Source organism: Somniosus microcephalus, chromosome 9, assembly GCF_052327205.1.
Source record: "Somniosus microcephalus isolate GS21.2 chromosome 9, FLI_Smic_1.0, whole genome shotgun sequence".
NCBI lineage: Eukaryota > Metazoa > Chordata > Chondrichthyes > Squaliformes > Somniosidae > Somniosus > Somniosus microcephalus.
Window position 1 is genome coordinate 44,822,218 of NC_140995.1, and position 14,223 is coordinate 44,836,440.

Below are 14,223 nucleotides of genomic sequence, written 5' to 3' on the forward strand. Positions count from 1 at the left end.
CCAGCAGCGCTCCTACCTAAACATGAGTGCCGCGCGATGTGTTAGAAGGCTCCGATTCCGAAAGGAGGTGATTGCAGAGATCTGCCACCTGCTTCGCCGAGATCTGCGGCCAAAGCTCAGGTGCAGGACGTCTCTGTCGGTGGAAGTGAAGGTGACGGTGGCATTGAACTTCTATGCCACCGGCTCCTTCCAATACGCTGCTGGGGACATAGCAAACATCTCCCAGTATGGCGCGCATCGCTGCATCCGCCACGTGACCGAAGCACTGTTCAGAAGGAGAAGCCAATTCATCTCCTTCCCCATGGCCCTCGAGAGCCAGCATCAGCGCGCATTGGGATTTGCCAGACTCGGGGAATTCCCCTTGGTGCAGGGCGCCATTGACTGTACGCATGTGGCTTTGCGGGCCCCTCTGGAGCATGGCGAGCAGTATCGCAACAGGAAGGGCTACCATTCTCTGAATGTGCAGCTGGTATGTGACCACAAGCAGCGCATCATGGCAGTCAATGCCAGCTTCCCAGGCAGCAGCCACGATGCCTTTATCCTGCGGCAGAGTACTGTGCATGACATGTTCCAGGCACAGCCTTCCCCAAGAGGATGGCTCATCGGGGACAAAGGCTATCCTTTGTGCACCTGGCTCATGACCCCGCTCCACGCGCCCAGGACCGCTGCTGAAGAGGCCTACAACGAGAGCCATCAAACCACCCGCAACATCATCGAGCTAACTATTGGGGTCCTCAAGCAGCGGTTCCGCTGCCTTGATCGCTCCGGAGGAGCTCTCCAGTATTCGCCGGACCGGGTCTCCCAATTTGTGGTGGTTTGCTGCATGCTACACAACCTGGCTATCCGCAGGACTCAGGCACTGCCACCTGACGTTGGACCAGCACCTCAGGAGGAGGAGCAGGAGGAGCATGAGGAGGAGGAGGAGGAGCAGGAGTACGTTCCCAGGAGGGAGCGACCAGGGCCAAGGGCCGCACGACGCCACCTTATTACACGGTACTTCTAAGCCCCCTGTCAGGGAATGGCCAGGGGCCATGAGGGAAGATGAATGCAGCCGCTCCGCAAGCCCTCAGCCGGCGAAGCCAACAAACACTAAGAAGAACAACCATGGAGACTGCATGAATAAAGATAATTTTTTATTGCACAAAAATGAAAAGCCCTTCCCACATGAATCCCCAAAAACAATAAACGGGCCCCACAAAAAGCCCAACAAACGACTCACTCCCACAAACTGGGGAGGAGCCACTCCACCTTTATTCAAACCGGGCCTCAACGTCGGCCTAACGCAAAAAATAAGCCCTCCAAAAGCACAACCATGGGCAAAATAAAGATGGCCACCGCCATATTAAAGGAAAGCTGCCCACACCCTCTACTGAGTGGCCCGCGAGGGCGAGACCTTGGCCAGCATTTTGCCTCCCCTGCCCTGCCTGCTGCTCCTTCGCAAGCTCTGCCCAGTGGCTGCTGCGAGGCTGGGGGAAGGCGCCTGAGGCTCAGATGCCCTTCCGCCAGATGCCGCTGGGGGGCGGCCTACACGGCGTTTGGGCCTCGAGGGGCCGTCTGCTGAGTGGCGCACCTGAGCCTGGCCACCATCAGCTGCAGCCGCTTGCCGTTGACGCCCCAGAGGGGGAATGGCGGCGACGGATGGCGCAATGTGGGCCAGCTGGCGTCTGGGATGCGCTGGCTGGTGCTGTGGCGCGGTGGCACTCGGCCGGGCCCGCACTGCAGGATCCGCAGCAATCAGCCGACGGGCAGCTTGCTGGGATGGTCCAGCGCGGCGCCTGCCCTGGCGATGCCTGCCTGAGACAGCGCGTGTGGCAGCAGTGAGTGGCCCTGTGGTCCTGGTGTGCGCGCGCATCACATCCGCCAGGGTCTTGACGGCATCAGTCAGCATGCGGCCACTCGCGGCAGTTGCTGCCCCGAACTCGCGCACACTGGTCGCCAGCGACTCGATGGCCTCAGGCATGCGCCCCACCACGCTCATGAGCTCCGTGTGGCGCCGGTCCGACTCGTCGGCCATCTTATCCAGCTTCTGCACCTCCTCCGAAGTGAAGGTGTCCGGACTGGCGTCGCGACTCTCCCGCTGGGGAGGAGGGGGCCGAACTAGGGGACCCTTGCTGCGTTGGTGACGGCGAGTGTGCCGAGCAGCAGCACTCCCCTCTGATCCTTCCCCCCTTTGGGGGGAAGGCCGCGGGCCACGCGCACGGCTGCTGGGTGGCTGGACGCCACTGGTCCCAGAAGCTGCATTGCCCTGCGACAGTTCCTCCAGGCACTCGTCCAGTGAGGAGGTGTCAAGCATTTCCTCCTCTCCTGCGGGACGTGACTGTTCCCCCGAAGGTCCGGCTTGCTCCTCCTCCTCCTCCTGGTCGGAGGTGCTGTCACTGGCAGCTTCAGGGTCCTGGTCGTCACCAGCTGAAAGCAGGAATGCACAAGAGTAGCTTCAGAGTGAGGAGACGGCGTCAGCGAGGGAGTTAGGACTGGTGGGATTCAGCGCATTGGTGGGACAGTGGCAAAGGAGGTAGCTCGGATGGGCCAGTGCGATGCGAGAGGGCCAAAAGGCGAGGTCCTTACCATTGCCGGGCAGTGGAGGGTCGGATACACCGCACGCTGTGGGGACAATCACACGGGCTCCCATGAGCACACACACGCGCTCCTCCAGCCGAGTGAGCTTCTGCAGCTTGGCGCGGCCACCCCTGGCACGGGCCTGGCGATTAAACGCTACTTTAGCCTGCAAGAGAAAGGACGGGCTGTAAGTGCGCAGTGAAGCCCTGATGTAGTGTGCACTGCCTCCCATGGTGGAATAGCTTGGACAGAGTGAAGCCCTGATGTAGTGTGCACTGCCTCCCATGGTGGAATAGCTTGGACAGAGTGAAGCCCTGATGTAGTGTGCACTGCTTCCCATGGTGGAATAGCTTGGACAGAGTGAAGCCCTGATGTACTGTGCACTGCCTCCCATGGTGGAATAGCTTGGACAGAGTGAAGCCCTGATGTAGTGTGCACTGCCTCCCATGGTGGAATAGCTTGGCCAAAGTGTAGAGTGCCGAATGGCCATTTGATGCTCATGACTGTCCCAATGCTGCTGGCTGAGGGCTGGCCAATAGGACTTTCAGGTCCCTTTGCCCATCATGTCAGGTGTACATGCAAGAATGAGGAGGAGACTGGAAAGGCTACTCACCTTCACAATCCTGGTCAGATCGTTGTATTTCTGACGGCATTGTTTGTGGGTCCTGGGGGCCTCGCCGGTGAACGTCACCCTCTGGGCGATCTGCTTCCAGGCTTTGGTGTAGTCATGGTGGGTTGGATTCCTCCCACTCTCTGGAAACAAGATCTTGCGCCTCACCTCCAGAGCTGTGACCATTATGTCCAGATCACCCTCTGAGAAGCGCAGGGCACGCTGACGGGCCTTCTCTGGCGTTGCCATGACTCCCTGGGGCTGAGCAGCAGTGTTGAGGCCTCTTTGCAAGGCTGCAGTGTGCAGGGCGTGGCAGCAGACCAATTCGTCCCTTCCCCCTTTAAGAGCTGGTCGGCACCACGGGGTCTGCTGTCAGTGCAAAAATGACCGCACCCGTGCTGCGCCCCGCCTGGGCGCTATCCCTCTGGACCGCCGGCTTAGCGCCTAAAGGTAGGAGTGGAACGCCTCTTTTAGCGCTCCACCACTCTCTTAGGGCGAAGCCACTGAATTTCCGGCAACGGGGCGCTACTTTGGGGCGGGCGCTAACTTCGGGCGGGCGCTAAGGTTAGCGCCCCAAAACTGTCTATACTGAAAATCTAGCCCCTATTGTTTAATTCAAGCAAGGCAACTCATTGATGTGGGGACGCATAGTATATTTATTATTTTTGTATTGGTTGTATGGTTCTCAAAATTCCCACATTCCCCAAAGTTATGGATAAAGGAGCCCTGTATGGACAAGTTATAAAAAGACAGGGTACCCAAAATGGCTTCTGCAACCCCGTGACCAAAAGGACAGGATTTTAAAAGCAAGGCTCTGTAAACAGGCAGGCACCTTTTTTTCAAGCCTGGGACGAAACTTAAAATGCATAGACCTGTGAATAGACTCTGTGGGGCCAGACAGTGCAAACACAGAATATGCATTCCATTCACCTTGAAACAGATCAGGTTAGAATGGGCCTCAATCAAGGCCATCAGGTATCTGCATATTTAATCGGTAACAGCTCACAGAAGCCATCAAGTCAGGAAAACCCGATTAAGTTTCATACATAACCAACAGCCAGGACATCGAAACCATTAAACCACAGAGACAACCATTTCAGGAGTCGTTAAAGTAAATGGCTGTAATCAGTTTAAACGAGCCCGCCAAAAGTTAGACAAAGGACTGACCTGATTTGGCGCGCAGATAAGGAATGAAGAATCGGGTATAATTGTAGGCCAATCGGTAGTGATCGGTCTCTTAGCTCTCTCTTGCTCTGGCCTCTTATCGTTTGGCTTTTGGCCTGCTGCCTCTCGTTCTCATGCCCAGGCCTCATGGCGGGCTCTCTTCTCGCTCCCCGCGCAGCTCAACACCAAGGATGCCCATTACTACACCGAGGGCCCAATGCGGAAGGAGAACGTGACCCGAGTTCGAAACCACACAGGACACACAGGCCACAAACGGGCAGACGAGACGAGACGAGACGAAGAATATGGTAAACCAATAAGAGCAGAGAAGGGCAGCGAAAGACGCGTTGGGGAACAAACGCCTAGTTATAAGGTGGCGTTTTGTGAATAAGTTGGCGTTACATGCATGGACAGTAAAACCCCAATTTAAGAATATGCTGGTATTCGAAGAATGGGTAGCAAAATCTAGACAAACGGCCTAGTTATAAGTTGGCGTTTGTCACATGGACAGTAATAGCCCAGTTGAAGAATAAGCTGGTGTTCGAAGCATGGATAGCAAAATCATTAGACGGTAAAGACCGCCAACCGACCCCCAACCACAGTAATACCGTCGGCGACCGCCCGAAGGAGAAGAAGGCCCATCGCGACGAAGTACTCGACGAAGACGTTAACGGAGAAAAAGGGAGGGTGCCTTTTGCACAAACAACTTCAGCGCCGCGCCCTGTGACCACGTGGCGATGGGATACCTCAAAGGACAGGAAGAGCGGACCTCAAACCCCACCATCTAAAGCGACAGGTTTTGAATTGGTGAGCATGAATTCCTAGCCCCTCATAGCTTAATCTAGTTAGGTATAGGGGGTGGGATAAGGATAAGGGGATTTTTAATGTATTTGTTTCCCTCGATGTGCCGTGTGTTCCCCATTCCCATATAAGTGTATTAATCATTTTATGCCTGTAACTATACCAGTAATTCTCAGTAGTATTGTGTTTTATTCAGCTTTTTAATAAAATTTGGTTTTCTTGCACCAAACCACTTGTCTACTCGATTTTCTGTATCACCGCCTGTACCTAAGTCCGGTGTCTAGAACCCAGGGGGTGTGGGAGCGATTCGAACCGCTCAGAGACAGTCAGGGGCAGAGCTGACTGGGCACACACACTGAAAACCCCCTACATGGTACACAAAGGCAAGTTACTGATTAAGTTTAGTGTGTCCAATTAGAACTGTTGTTCTGCATGTCCATTTGCCATCTGAAGCAGATTCATCTGGTTTGGCCTTTCCAAGTGCTTTCTCAGTTCCCCTTCAAAAAGTTTAGTGAGACATTTGAAAGACATGGGACCAGAAATTGCGGTCGGTGGCGTAACTCCAGACTACACCTGCAAACACCTAAAAGAATTACAAACCTGCCTGCTGGAGGCGAGGCTGCGAAAACTTGCGGTCTCACGCCTTGAGGCGGAGTGCAGTGTAATGCCCCCGAATCCCAGAGACGCAGGCGGTGCGGAAGCGTACCTGGGATCACGTGGACCTGGTCCTCCAATCACAAAGCAGGATTCCATTTTAATCATTTCCGAAAGGAATTCCCTAATGAGATGTTATGGAATCCCGAAATCTAATCTAATTACAATTCACGGAATTGGAATTTTATTTGTAATTACCTTCATTCCACCAACCTCACTAAAAATTTAATTTTTTGATAATTTTAGACATCATTAAAACTGTAATCCGGGCCAACATTTGCATAAACTCATTTGATACAGTGTAAATGCATAATTTACCATATAAAAATGTTTAATTAATGGCTTAGATATCCCTTTTCACTGATGCAAACAGGCCCTGCGCCGTAACATTTCCATGAGCAGTTGCTGGCCAGTCCCAACTCTGCACCAGCGATTGCTTTTTCATGCCTCGTCAACGCGTACGTTGACAGGCCACAAGTTCCGCATATCGCTCATGTGCAAGCACGTGCGCCTGAACTTGCGGTGGATTTCAAAGGAGGTATGGCGGCATACTCAGAGTACACCACCATACTGACGGCAAAACCCAGGCCATGAAACCCAATTCAGATTACGAGGGGGTCCTATTGTTATAACCCAGGTTATGCTATTGAGTAATTAGATAGTGGGCAGTACAGGCACACTCCTTAACATAAGATACTCAGGCCACTTATGGAGTGACTGACAACTGCTGTAGCTGACTAAATATCCAAGGCAGACCTGAATTTGTTACACAGGTTATTGACATTTTGTTATGTGCACCCTTCATCAGTTCTAATGAAGGTAGATATCTGAAACATGACCTTGTGGTACTTTTTTGGCTTTACAGATGCTGACTGACCTGCTGTGCATTGCCAGAATTTTCCATTTTTACTTATCATTTCTAACATTAGCACTTTCCTCTTTGCTCTGCATCAGAGCCTATGTTACTCTAAGGTTAAATACTCTGGGACAAAATTGGATTGCTTTGCGCCTCCCGTTAGTGCCCCGAGGGGGCGCTAACGGGGCGCAAATCACTTTGTGCCCAGGTGCAGCACCGCTAACGCCTCCTGTGAAATTCAGCGGGTGGATAGCGGCGGCGGTAACCAGTAGCGCTCCGCGGCACTGCACCTCTGGCGATGACATCATCGCCATGCACAACGCCCTGCTCGTGCCCCAGCCGCAAACTTCGCTCACGCCCCCTGACCTACCGCCAGACGTTATGTGCGACAGGGTCAGGTTACCGTGTTTGTGACTGCGGTGTTGCAAATTAAAGGGCAGGTGCCGGGTGGCCTGCCAGCACCTGCCCCCTTTTGCCTCCTCCTGCAGGGTGCCGGCCGCGATCGGGCATCCTGGCACTCCTCTTGAGTGCCGGGCTGTTTTCCCGGCACCCCGCTCCCCGGTGGTCCAGCAGGGCCCTGGTGTGCACAGTGCTTGGCCCCTCCCCTTTAATCAGGGGAGGGAGGCCTGTAATACTGCGGCGCTACGTGCCGACACGCGTGGCGCTGTTGCATATAGCGCCGCGTTATTGAATGGTAGCGCCCCAAGAGGGAGGGGGTGCGTTTCCAGTAGCACCCCACCACCTGCTTGGGGCGCTACCATTCAATTTCCAGCATGGGGCGCTAACTTTGTCGGGGTACTAAAAGTAGTGCCCCGGCGAAGTTAGCACCCCAAAGGGGGCACGACCCATTTTTTTCCCCTAAATTCAATTATAATGCTTGGAAGAACTGTGACATATGGAATGAATTCCTTATAGAGGTCCCCACAGTACAACCTGCATGTGGGGATCAAACCTTCCTCGCAAACAGTGGACCACCATCAACCGCCTCAGAACCGCTCATGGTAGATGCTGCCACCTTCTCCATAGATGGAATATTAAAGCATCCCCATCATGCGACTGTGGAGCTCCTAATTAGACCCTGGAGCACATCAGTGAGCACTGCCCTCAGAGGAAATTCACAGGCAGCCTATAAGATATCCACGCTGTTACACCGGAAGCTTTGGCCTGGATATCTGAATTAGATATTGACGTTTAATTTGTTTTTGCTGCCACCATACAAAAGAAGTAGAGAATTATAAGTCAAACTCTGAAGCTTCCTACAGATCTGATGGATAGCCTAAATCTCTATTCTGTGGCGATGCTACGAAGACAAACAAACAATCAAGCAAACATAATTCAAACTGATATGCAAAGCTATTACCACTGTCCTTGGCACTGGGAAATGACCTAATAAGAGAAAACAAAAACAGTAACTACAATTTGCTACTGAACCCGAGTTTTATTCATTTTACTGAGATGCACCTTGTTGAAATCCATGGGTTAATGAAGCATGGGTGATGCTCACTCAGAGGCAATTTACAGGACACCAGTGTATCTGATAATGATGTGGATAATGCAATATAGAATAAGTTGAGGTTTTAACTGAGTTTGTAAGGATTGTATATCGGGTGGCCAACTTTGGTTGGACATAATGAGGGTTATTTTGGTGAAAGGGTGAAAACAGGTGCTAAATGGGTACTGTGCTGATAAAACACGCCTGTTTGAAAGTTTAGTTCTAGTGCACATTTCTGGTCCTAATTGCTGATTAGCATATTCTGAACTTGCCTGCGGGTGCTAAACCGGACACCTGCAAGTTTAGAAATAAAAACAGAAAATACTGGAAATACTCAGCAGGTCAGGCAGCATGTGTGGAGCGAGAAACAGAGTTAACGTTTCAGGTCGATGACCCTTCGTCCAATGACCACTAGGACGAAGGGTCATTGACCTGAAACGTTAACTCTGTTTCTCTCTCCACAGATGCTGCCTGACCTGCTGAGTATTTCCAGCATTTTTTGTTTTTATTTCAGATTTCCAGCATCCGTAGTATTTTGCTTTTGTACCTGCAAGTTTAGCACTGCTTAGATGCAATTTTCGTGGAGCAGGATATGTGGGCTCCACACACCCACTTCCACAGAAGGTGTGGAGTGGGCTGGCTGACACACAGTGGCAGATTTCAGGATGGCTCAGGGACCGAGTGAGGGGGCACACAGGTTCTTGGATGCGGCCCTGGTGGAGGAGGTCCAGAGGAGGAGGGATGTCCTGTACCCACTTGTTGGGGGGGGGGCTGGTGGTGAAAGAAGTCCACCTCGCCCTTCTGTGCCTATCTCCAGCAGCAGCTGGTGCTGCTCTGTCTGACCTCCTGTCCTCCTTCCATTCCTCCTGCAGACCAAGAGGCCCCCTAGCAAGATGCCAATGACCAAGCACTCCCTTTCTCCTGGTGGTTCCCGGAAGGTGTCCAATAAGGTAGAGTAGCACAGCACACACTCTTTTAATGATGTCCTGAGAGAATTTCCTAAATAAATGTTGATAGAGTGCTGGTGAAATCTTGACAAAGTGTCCCAGAAAGTCACCCAATGTGCTTCAAAAGTCCTCTGCAAACCTTCAGCAGCAAGTGAACAGTAAAACATGATATAACTTTAAGTAGCGCTCAAAATCCTCTGCAACGACGCGTTTACTCCCAATTAGTTGATTGCTGTTAGGAGAGGGCTTTCGGTCAAGTGCTAGCCACCAAAATATCGAGCAGTCTCATTAATGACCACTAGCAGGCAATTTAAGTGGCGGTCAGCTGCTTAATGATCCTCCAGGAAGCCGTTCCTAACACAAGCTTCAGCTCCTTTACCAAGATGGCGCCTTGCGCTAAACCCTGGCTAAACTGGTGTTTCAGTTCAAGACACCACCTTGGCCACTTTGGAGGCTCTTTAGTGCCTAAAGTATCCGGGGGGGGGGTGGAAATCGCTCCCAGTGAACCTGGCAAGTTTACTTCGGAGATGCCACTGGCTGGATGAAACCTGTGTGCTGGTGTCCCATGGCCATCGCAGCCTGCTAAGCACAAAACAAAGGCAGCTTTAACAAAGATAGCTGGACGCTTGTGAATCCCCCAGTTCCTTCCCCCACCAAGCTCTGGGATTCCCTCCCTAAACCTCTTTACTTCTCTCTCCTCCTTTAAGGTGCTTCTTCAAACCTACCTCTTTGACCAAGCTGTCCTATTGTCTCCTTCTTTGGCTCGGTGTCAATTTTTGTCTGATTACGTTCCTGCAAAGCCCCTTGGGATGTTTAACTACGTGAAAGGCACTATATAAATGCAAGTCATTGTTGTTTACTCTTAACCCAGCTCCTGGGGGAATGTGGGTCCATGGCATAAAACTGCCCAAAAGTCAACACTAATTAATAACAAGGGACAGAATGCCTGTTCTGTCAGCTTGACTCAGTTGGTAGCATTCTTGCCTGTAACTCAGAAGGTCATGGCTTCAAGCCCAGCTATGGAGTTGAGCACATAATCTAGTCTGATGCTTTAGTGCAGTACTGAGGGAGTCAGCGTTGCTGTCTTTTGGACAAGCTTGTTTAGGTGATTTAAAGGATGATAGCATGATTCAAAGATCAGTGGGTTCTCCTATTATCCTAGTCCTCCCTCACGAAGAACAGGTTATCTGGTCATTCATTCGTTTGTTGTTTCTGGCACCGTACTGTGTGCAAGTCATATCTGCATACATCACAACAGTGACCGCACTTTAAAACGAATCTATTGGTTGTAAAGCACCTTAGGCTGTCCTGAGGATGGGGTGAGGTGCTATATAAGTGCACGTTTGTTTTGTTCTTTCTTTGTGTTATTTTTAATGAACTGATTATGAGTTAATGACTTTGATAGGATGGTGAACAGAGGAATGGCATTTAAAAGTCTAACCAATTAGATAAAAATATTGGAGAGGAAATTCTACCTCTACATTAGCAATCTCACTCAAAGAGGCCATTAGGATGGTTAGTGTTGGAAATGGAAGTGTTACGCTGGTGAGGTTTGGGTTAAGGCACAGTATGGGGTGGAATAGAGGGAGCTTTATTCTGCCACGCTACACCTAACTAAGGAATCTTACATGTTAACACCAAGTGCAAGGTGCAGAATAAAATATCCTATTCTCCAGCAACAGTAACACTTATACTGATGAACACATGTGTTCACAAAACAGAGATAAAATGCAATCACACTTACATGGTGCTGGTTGAGGTGCAAAATTATTTTGTGGAAATGAATGCTACACAAGAAAATCCAGCAAGGAATCCTGCCCATTCCATTCAAATGGAAAACATACAGGTTAACTCACCAAAACCAGAATATTATCCTCATTGAACGTACAAAATATTACCTTCTCATTATCTCAGAATATTTTTCCTCAAGTTTATAAACAGAGGCTCAGGAAAAGGACACGATCCCATGTTAGCAGCTTGTATAATACAAGGCTTGGCCACATGACAGAAAGTATTACACTTTACATTCTACTATTAGTTCAAAAGTTGCTTGATTCAAATTAAACAACTTTCAAGTTTTTTATAGCACTAAAGTTCTACTTGGCTGCTTTCTTTACATTGCTTAATTCAAATGATTGGATGATTCATTTTTAGTGCAAAGAAGGACTTTAATTATCAGGAGCAGACTGTATTTACACAATTTTTACATTCCTTACCATCAGAATGGTCCAAAATTCAATGTCAAGGCAATGTTTGCAATTGAGAGGTAAGAAAAAAAACCTTGCATTTCCACAGCACCTTTCATAATCTCAGGATGTCCCAAAGCCCTTTAAGGCCAATTAAGTACTTTTGAAGTGTAGCCACTGTTTTAATGTAGGAAGCACGGCAGACAATTTGCACACAGCAAGTTTCCACAAATAGCAATGTGATTATGACCAGATAATCTGTTTTAGTGATGTTGGTTGAGGGATAAATATTGGCCAGGACACTGGGGAGAAATCCCCTGCTCTTCTTCAAAATAGTGCCATGGGATCATTTATATCCATCTGAGGGCAGATGGGTCCTCGGTTTAACATCTCACCTGTAAGATGGCACCTCCAACAGTGCAGCACTCCCTCAATACTGCACTGGAGTGTCAGCCTGGATTATGTGCTTAAGTCTCTGGAGTGGGACTTGAACCCACAACCTTCTGACTCAGCCACCAATAACACTGGGTACATCTTCTGATGTCTGTAAAGCAGGAGTCACCAACACAAGTTCTAACTACACAACTGCAGAACACTGCAATAGGGGTCTCTGTAAAAGAAGCCTGTGACAGACCTACAAAACTGCACAGCAAAGCAGACAAAAGAATCAGTATGGTTAACAACCTTTCTCCCTGCTTACCATAAAGGCAGATGCACTCAAACCGATTGATCAGGTCAACGCAGGTCCCACCATGCAAGCAAGGTTCAGAGTAACACTCATCTATGTTCACAGAGCACATAGTCCCTATAAAGAAAGAAAATAAGACATGGTCACTAGGATCTATTCAAGATGAATGGAAAGTTGCACCGTAAAGTGTATTGGGCCCATAAATGCACTGTGGTTCCAGAGGTGTCCAGTGATCTGTGTAAGTGTCCCCAGACACAGTGCAGTGCAATAATGCTTTTCTAGTGTCAACTTTTGTACAAGAAATCTATTGTTTTGTTTAAAAATAGAAACTTAAACTGAACCATGGTGTCAGTAACATTAAGTGGCAGCAGAGGGGAGCTCGCAACACTGCTTTCACCTCTCATGGAGAACTACGTGAGCACAATGCTATCTGCAAACATCATTTTGCCTGGGGCAAGACTGACTTTGACTGCTCTCTCGTACTCCAATTGTTCATTAATGGGAGTGAATGGAAGAATGTGCTGGAAAGTCATTCTGCGAAATAGGTAAAGGACCCCCATGCACGCAAGCAGGTCAATTCCACACAGTTAGCCATGACGTGAGCTTCCTGTTAATCAGATGTACTAATCAATTTGTACAGCCTCGTATTTTTGAACTATTAATTTCCACTGATAATTGCAGAACATTTGAAGTGGAACAATCAACCCAGTACATCTAAATCATTTCACCATAAAAGATTACAATAAAGCAGATCATAGGGTACAGCATTATATAAAATGAATATTTACAACTGCATGATTTGGATTAAATTCAATCAGGTACTCAATGTAAATGAAGCATGTCTTAGCCAAACTTCAGGAGTGACCTTTCACCCGAGTGGCCGTGTGGATCTAGCCTGTGCATTGAGAGGGGGTGGTTAACGAACATCTCCATGAGTAGTGACTAGAAGGTTATTCTAGTTATATGCAAGAGGTAATTTTCTGGGTTTGATATTCCTGCCAGGGAGCTGTGCCTGCTGAGAGAACATACAGAAACCTTGTTGTGCACAGAGCATGCCTGAATTTTCAATCCGCTCCTCCAGCAGGCGAGGCTCCCTGCCAGGTGTGCACAGTTGGACATTTACCTCTGTATTGGCCACTTGGAATATTGTTACACGGTGACAGGGATCTGACCCTATTCTTAAAGGCTCTGTCACCAATGGTGAAGAGGGAGACAAGGAGTAGATCATAATCCAAGGAGTAGAGGGTGGAAGCAGATTTGTTGAGGTTCAGAAGGTTGCAGGGTTAGTGCAACCAGACCAGGCCCTGGAGGGAACTGTAGACAAGGATGCGGATTTTAAAATCATGCACTGACCTTCTCAAGGGCAACTAGGGATGGGCAATAAATGCCGGCATTGCCAGTGACTCCCACATCCCAAGAACGAATAAAAAAAACACAATTTTAAAAGTGGCAGCTTAAAGACCCTGTTCACTGGCTAAAGTTGATGCACTGAAATGAATATGCTCTGATACAAGCTTGTATTTTAATGGTCGTGTTACACTTAAAGTAGTAAAGACAACGGGGGAATCAGATAGTTTGAAGAGGTACTCATTAATTTTCATCAGTTGAATTTGATTTCTAGGAGCTCTAAATATAATCTATATATCCCACTTAAAGTGTTGAAAATAACTTATCTATCATTTTACTGCTCATGTGCTATAAGTTCATCCATCTTTTGGATACCAATTGCATCCCACTGTTCCTCATTGTATTCTCAATTTTGTAGAGGGAAAACAAAAAGTATTCTCATATTCAATTTTGCTCTTGGCTTGTACACTATAAAAGCCAAATTATTCCATTCAGGATTTTAAAGTTGTGGATACTGCACATCCTTACACTTCTTTTCTGTAGCGAGGCCAATGTTTCATTGTACCCACAAACTGGAGAGGTTGAGGAATCATTCTCATCCTTCTTTTCTGGGTCTTCGTTATACTTTATAAAATGTTTAGGGGGAAAAATTCGGCGGTGCCCCCTTTGGGACGGTAACGTCGCTGGGGCGCTAATTTTAGCGCACCGAAAAAGATAGCACCCCGTGCCTTAAATTCAGTAGTAACACCCCAAGCAGGAGGCGGGGCGCTACTGGAAGCGCTCACCCTCCTTCTTGTGGTGCTACCAGTGAATTTCGCGGCGCTACGTGCAACAGCGCCACGTGCGTCGGCATGTAGTGCTGCATCATTACAGGCCTCCGTCCCCTGATTAAAGGGGAAGGGCCTAGTGCTGCGCGCACTGG

The 14,223-nt window shown here is 49.1% G+C and overlaps 1 protein-coding gene across 11 annotated transcripts in view; it reads right to left on the reverse strand.

Moving 5' to 3' along the window:
* LOC147112361 (protein eyes shut homolog) overlaps positions 1-14,223 on the reverse strand; it is a 2,879,641-nt gene that overhangs the window by 1,171,341 nt on the left and 1,694,077 nt on the right. For all 11 annotated transcript variants that reach the window (XM_085996555.1, XM_085996552.1, XM_085996547.1 and 8 more), the window contains one exon: positions 11,967-12,071. In XM_085996555.1, coding sequence (XP_085852681.1) covers positions 11,967-12,071 — 105 coding nt within the window. The remainder of the gene's footprint in view (positions 1-11,966; positions 12,072-14,223) is intronic.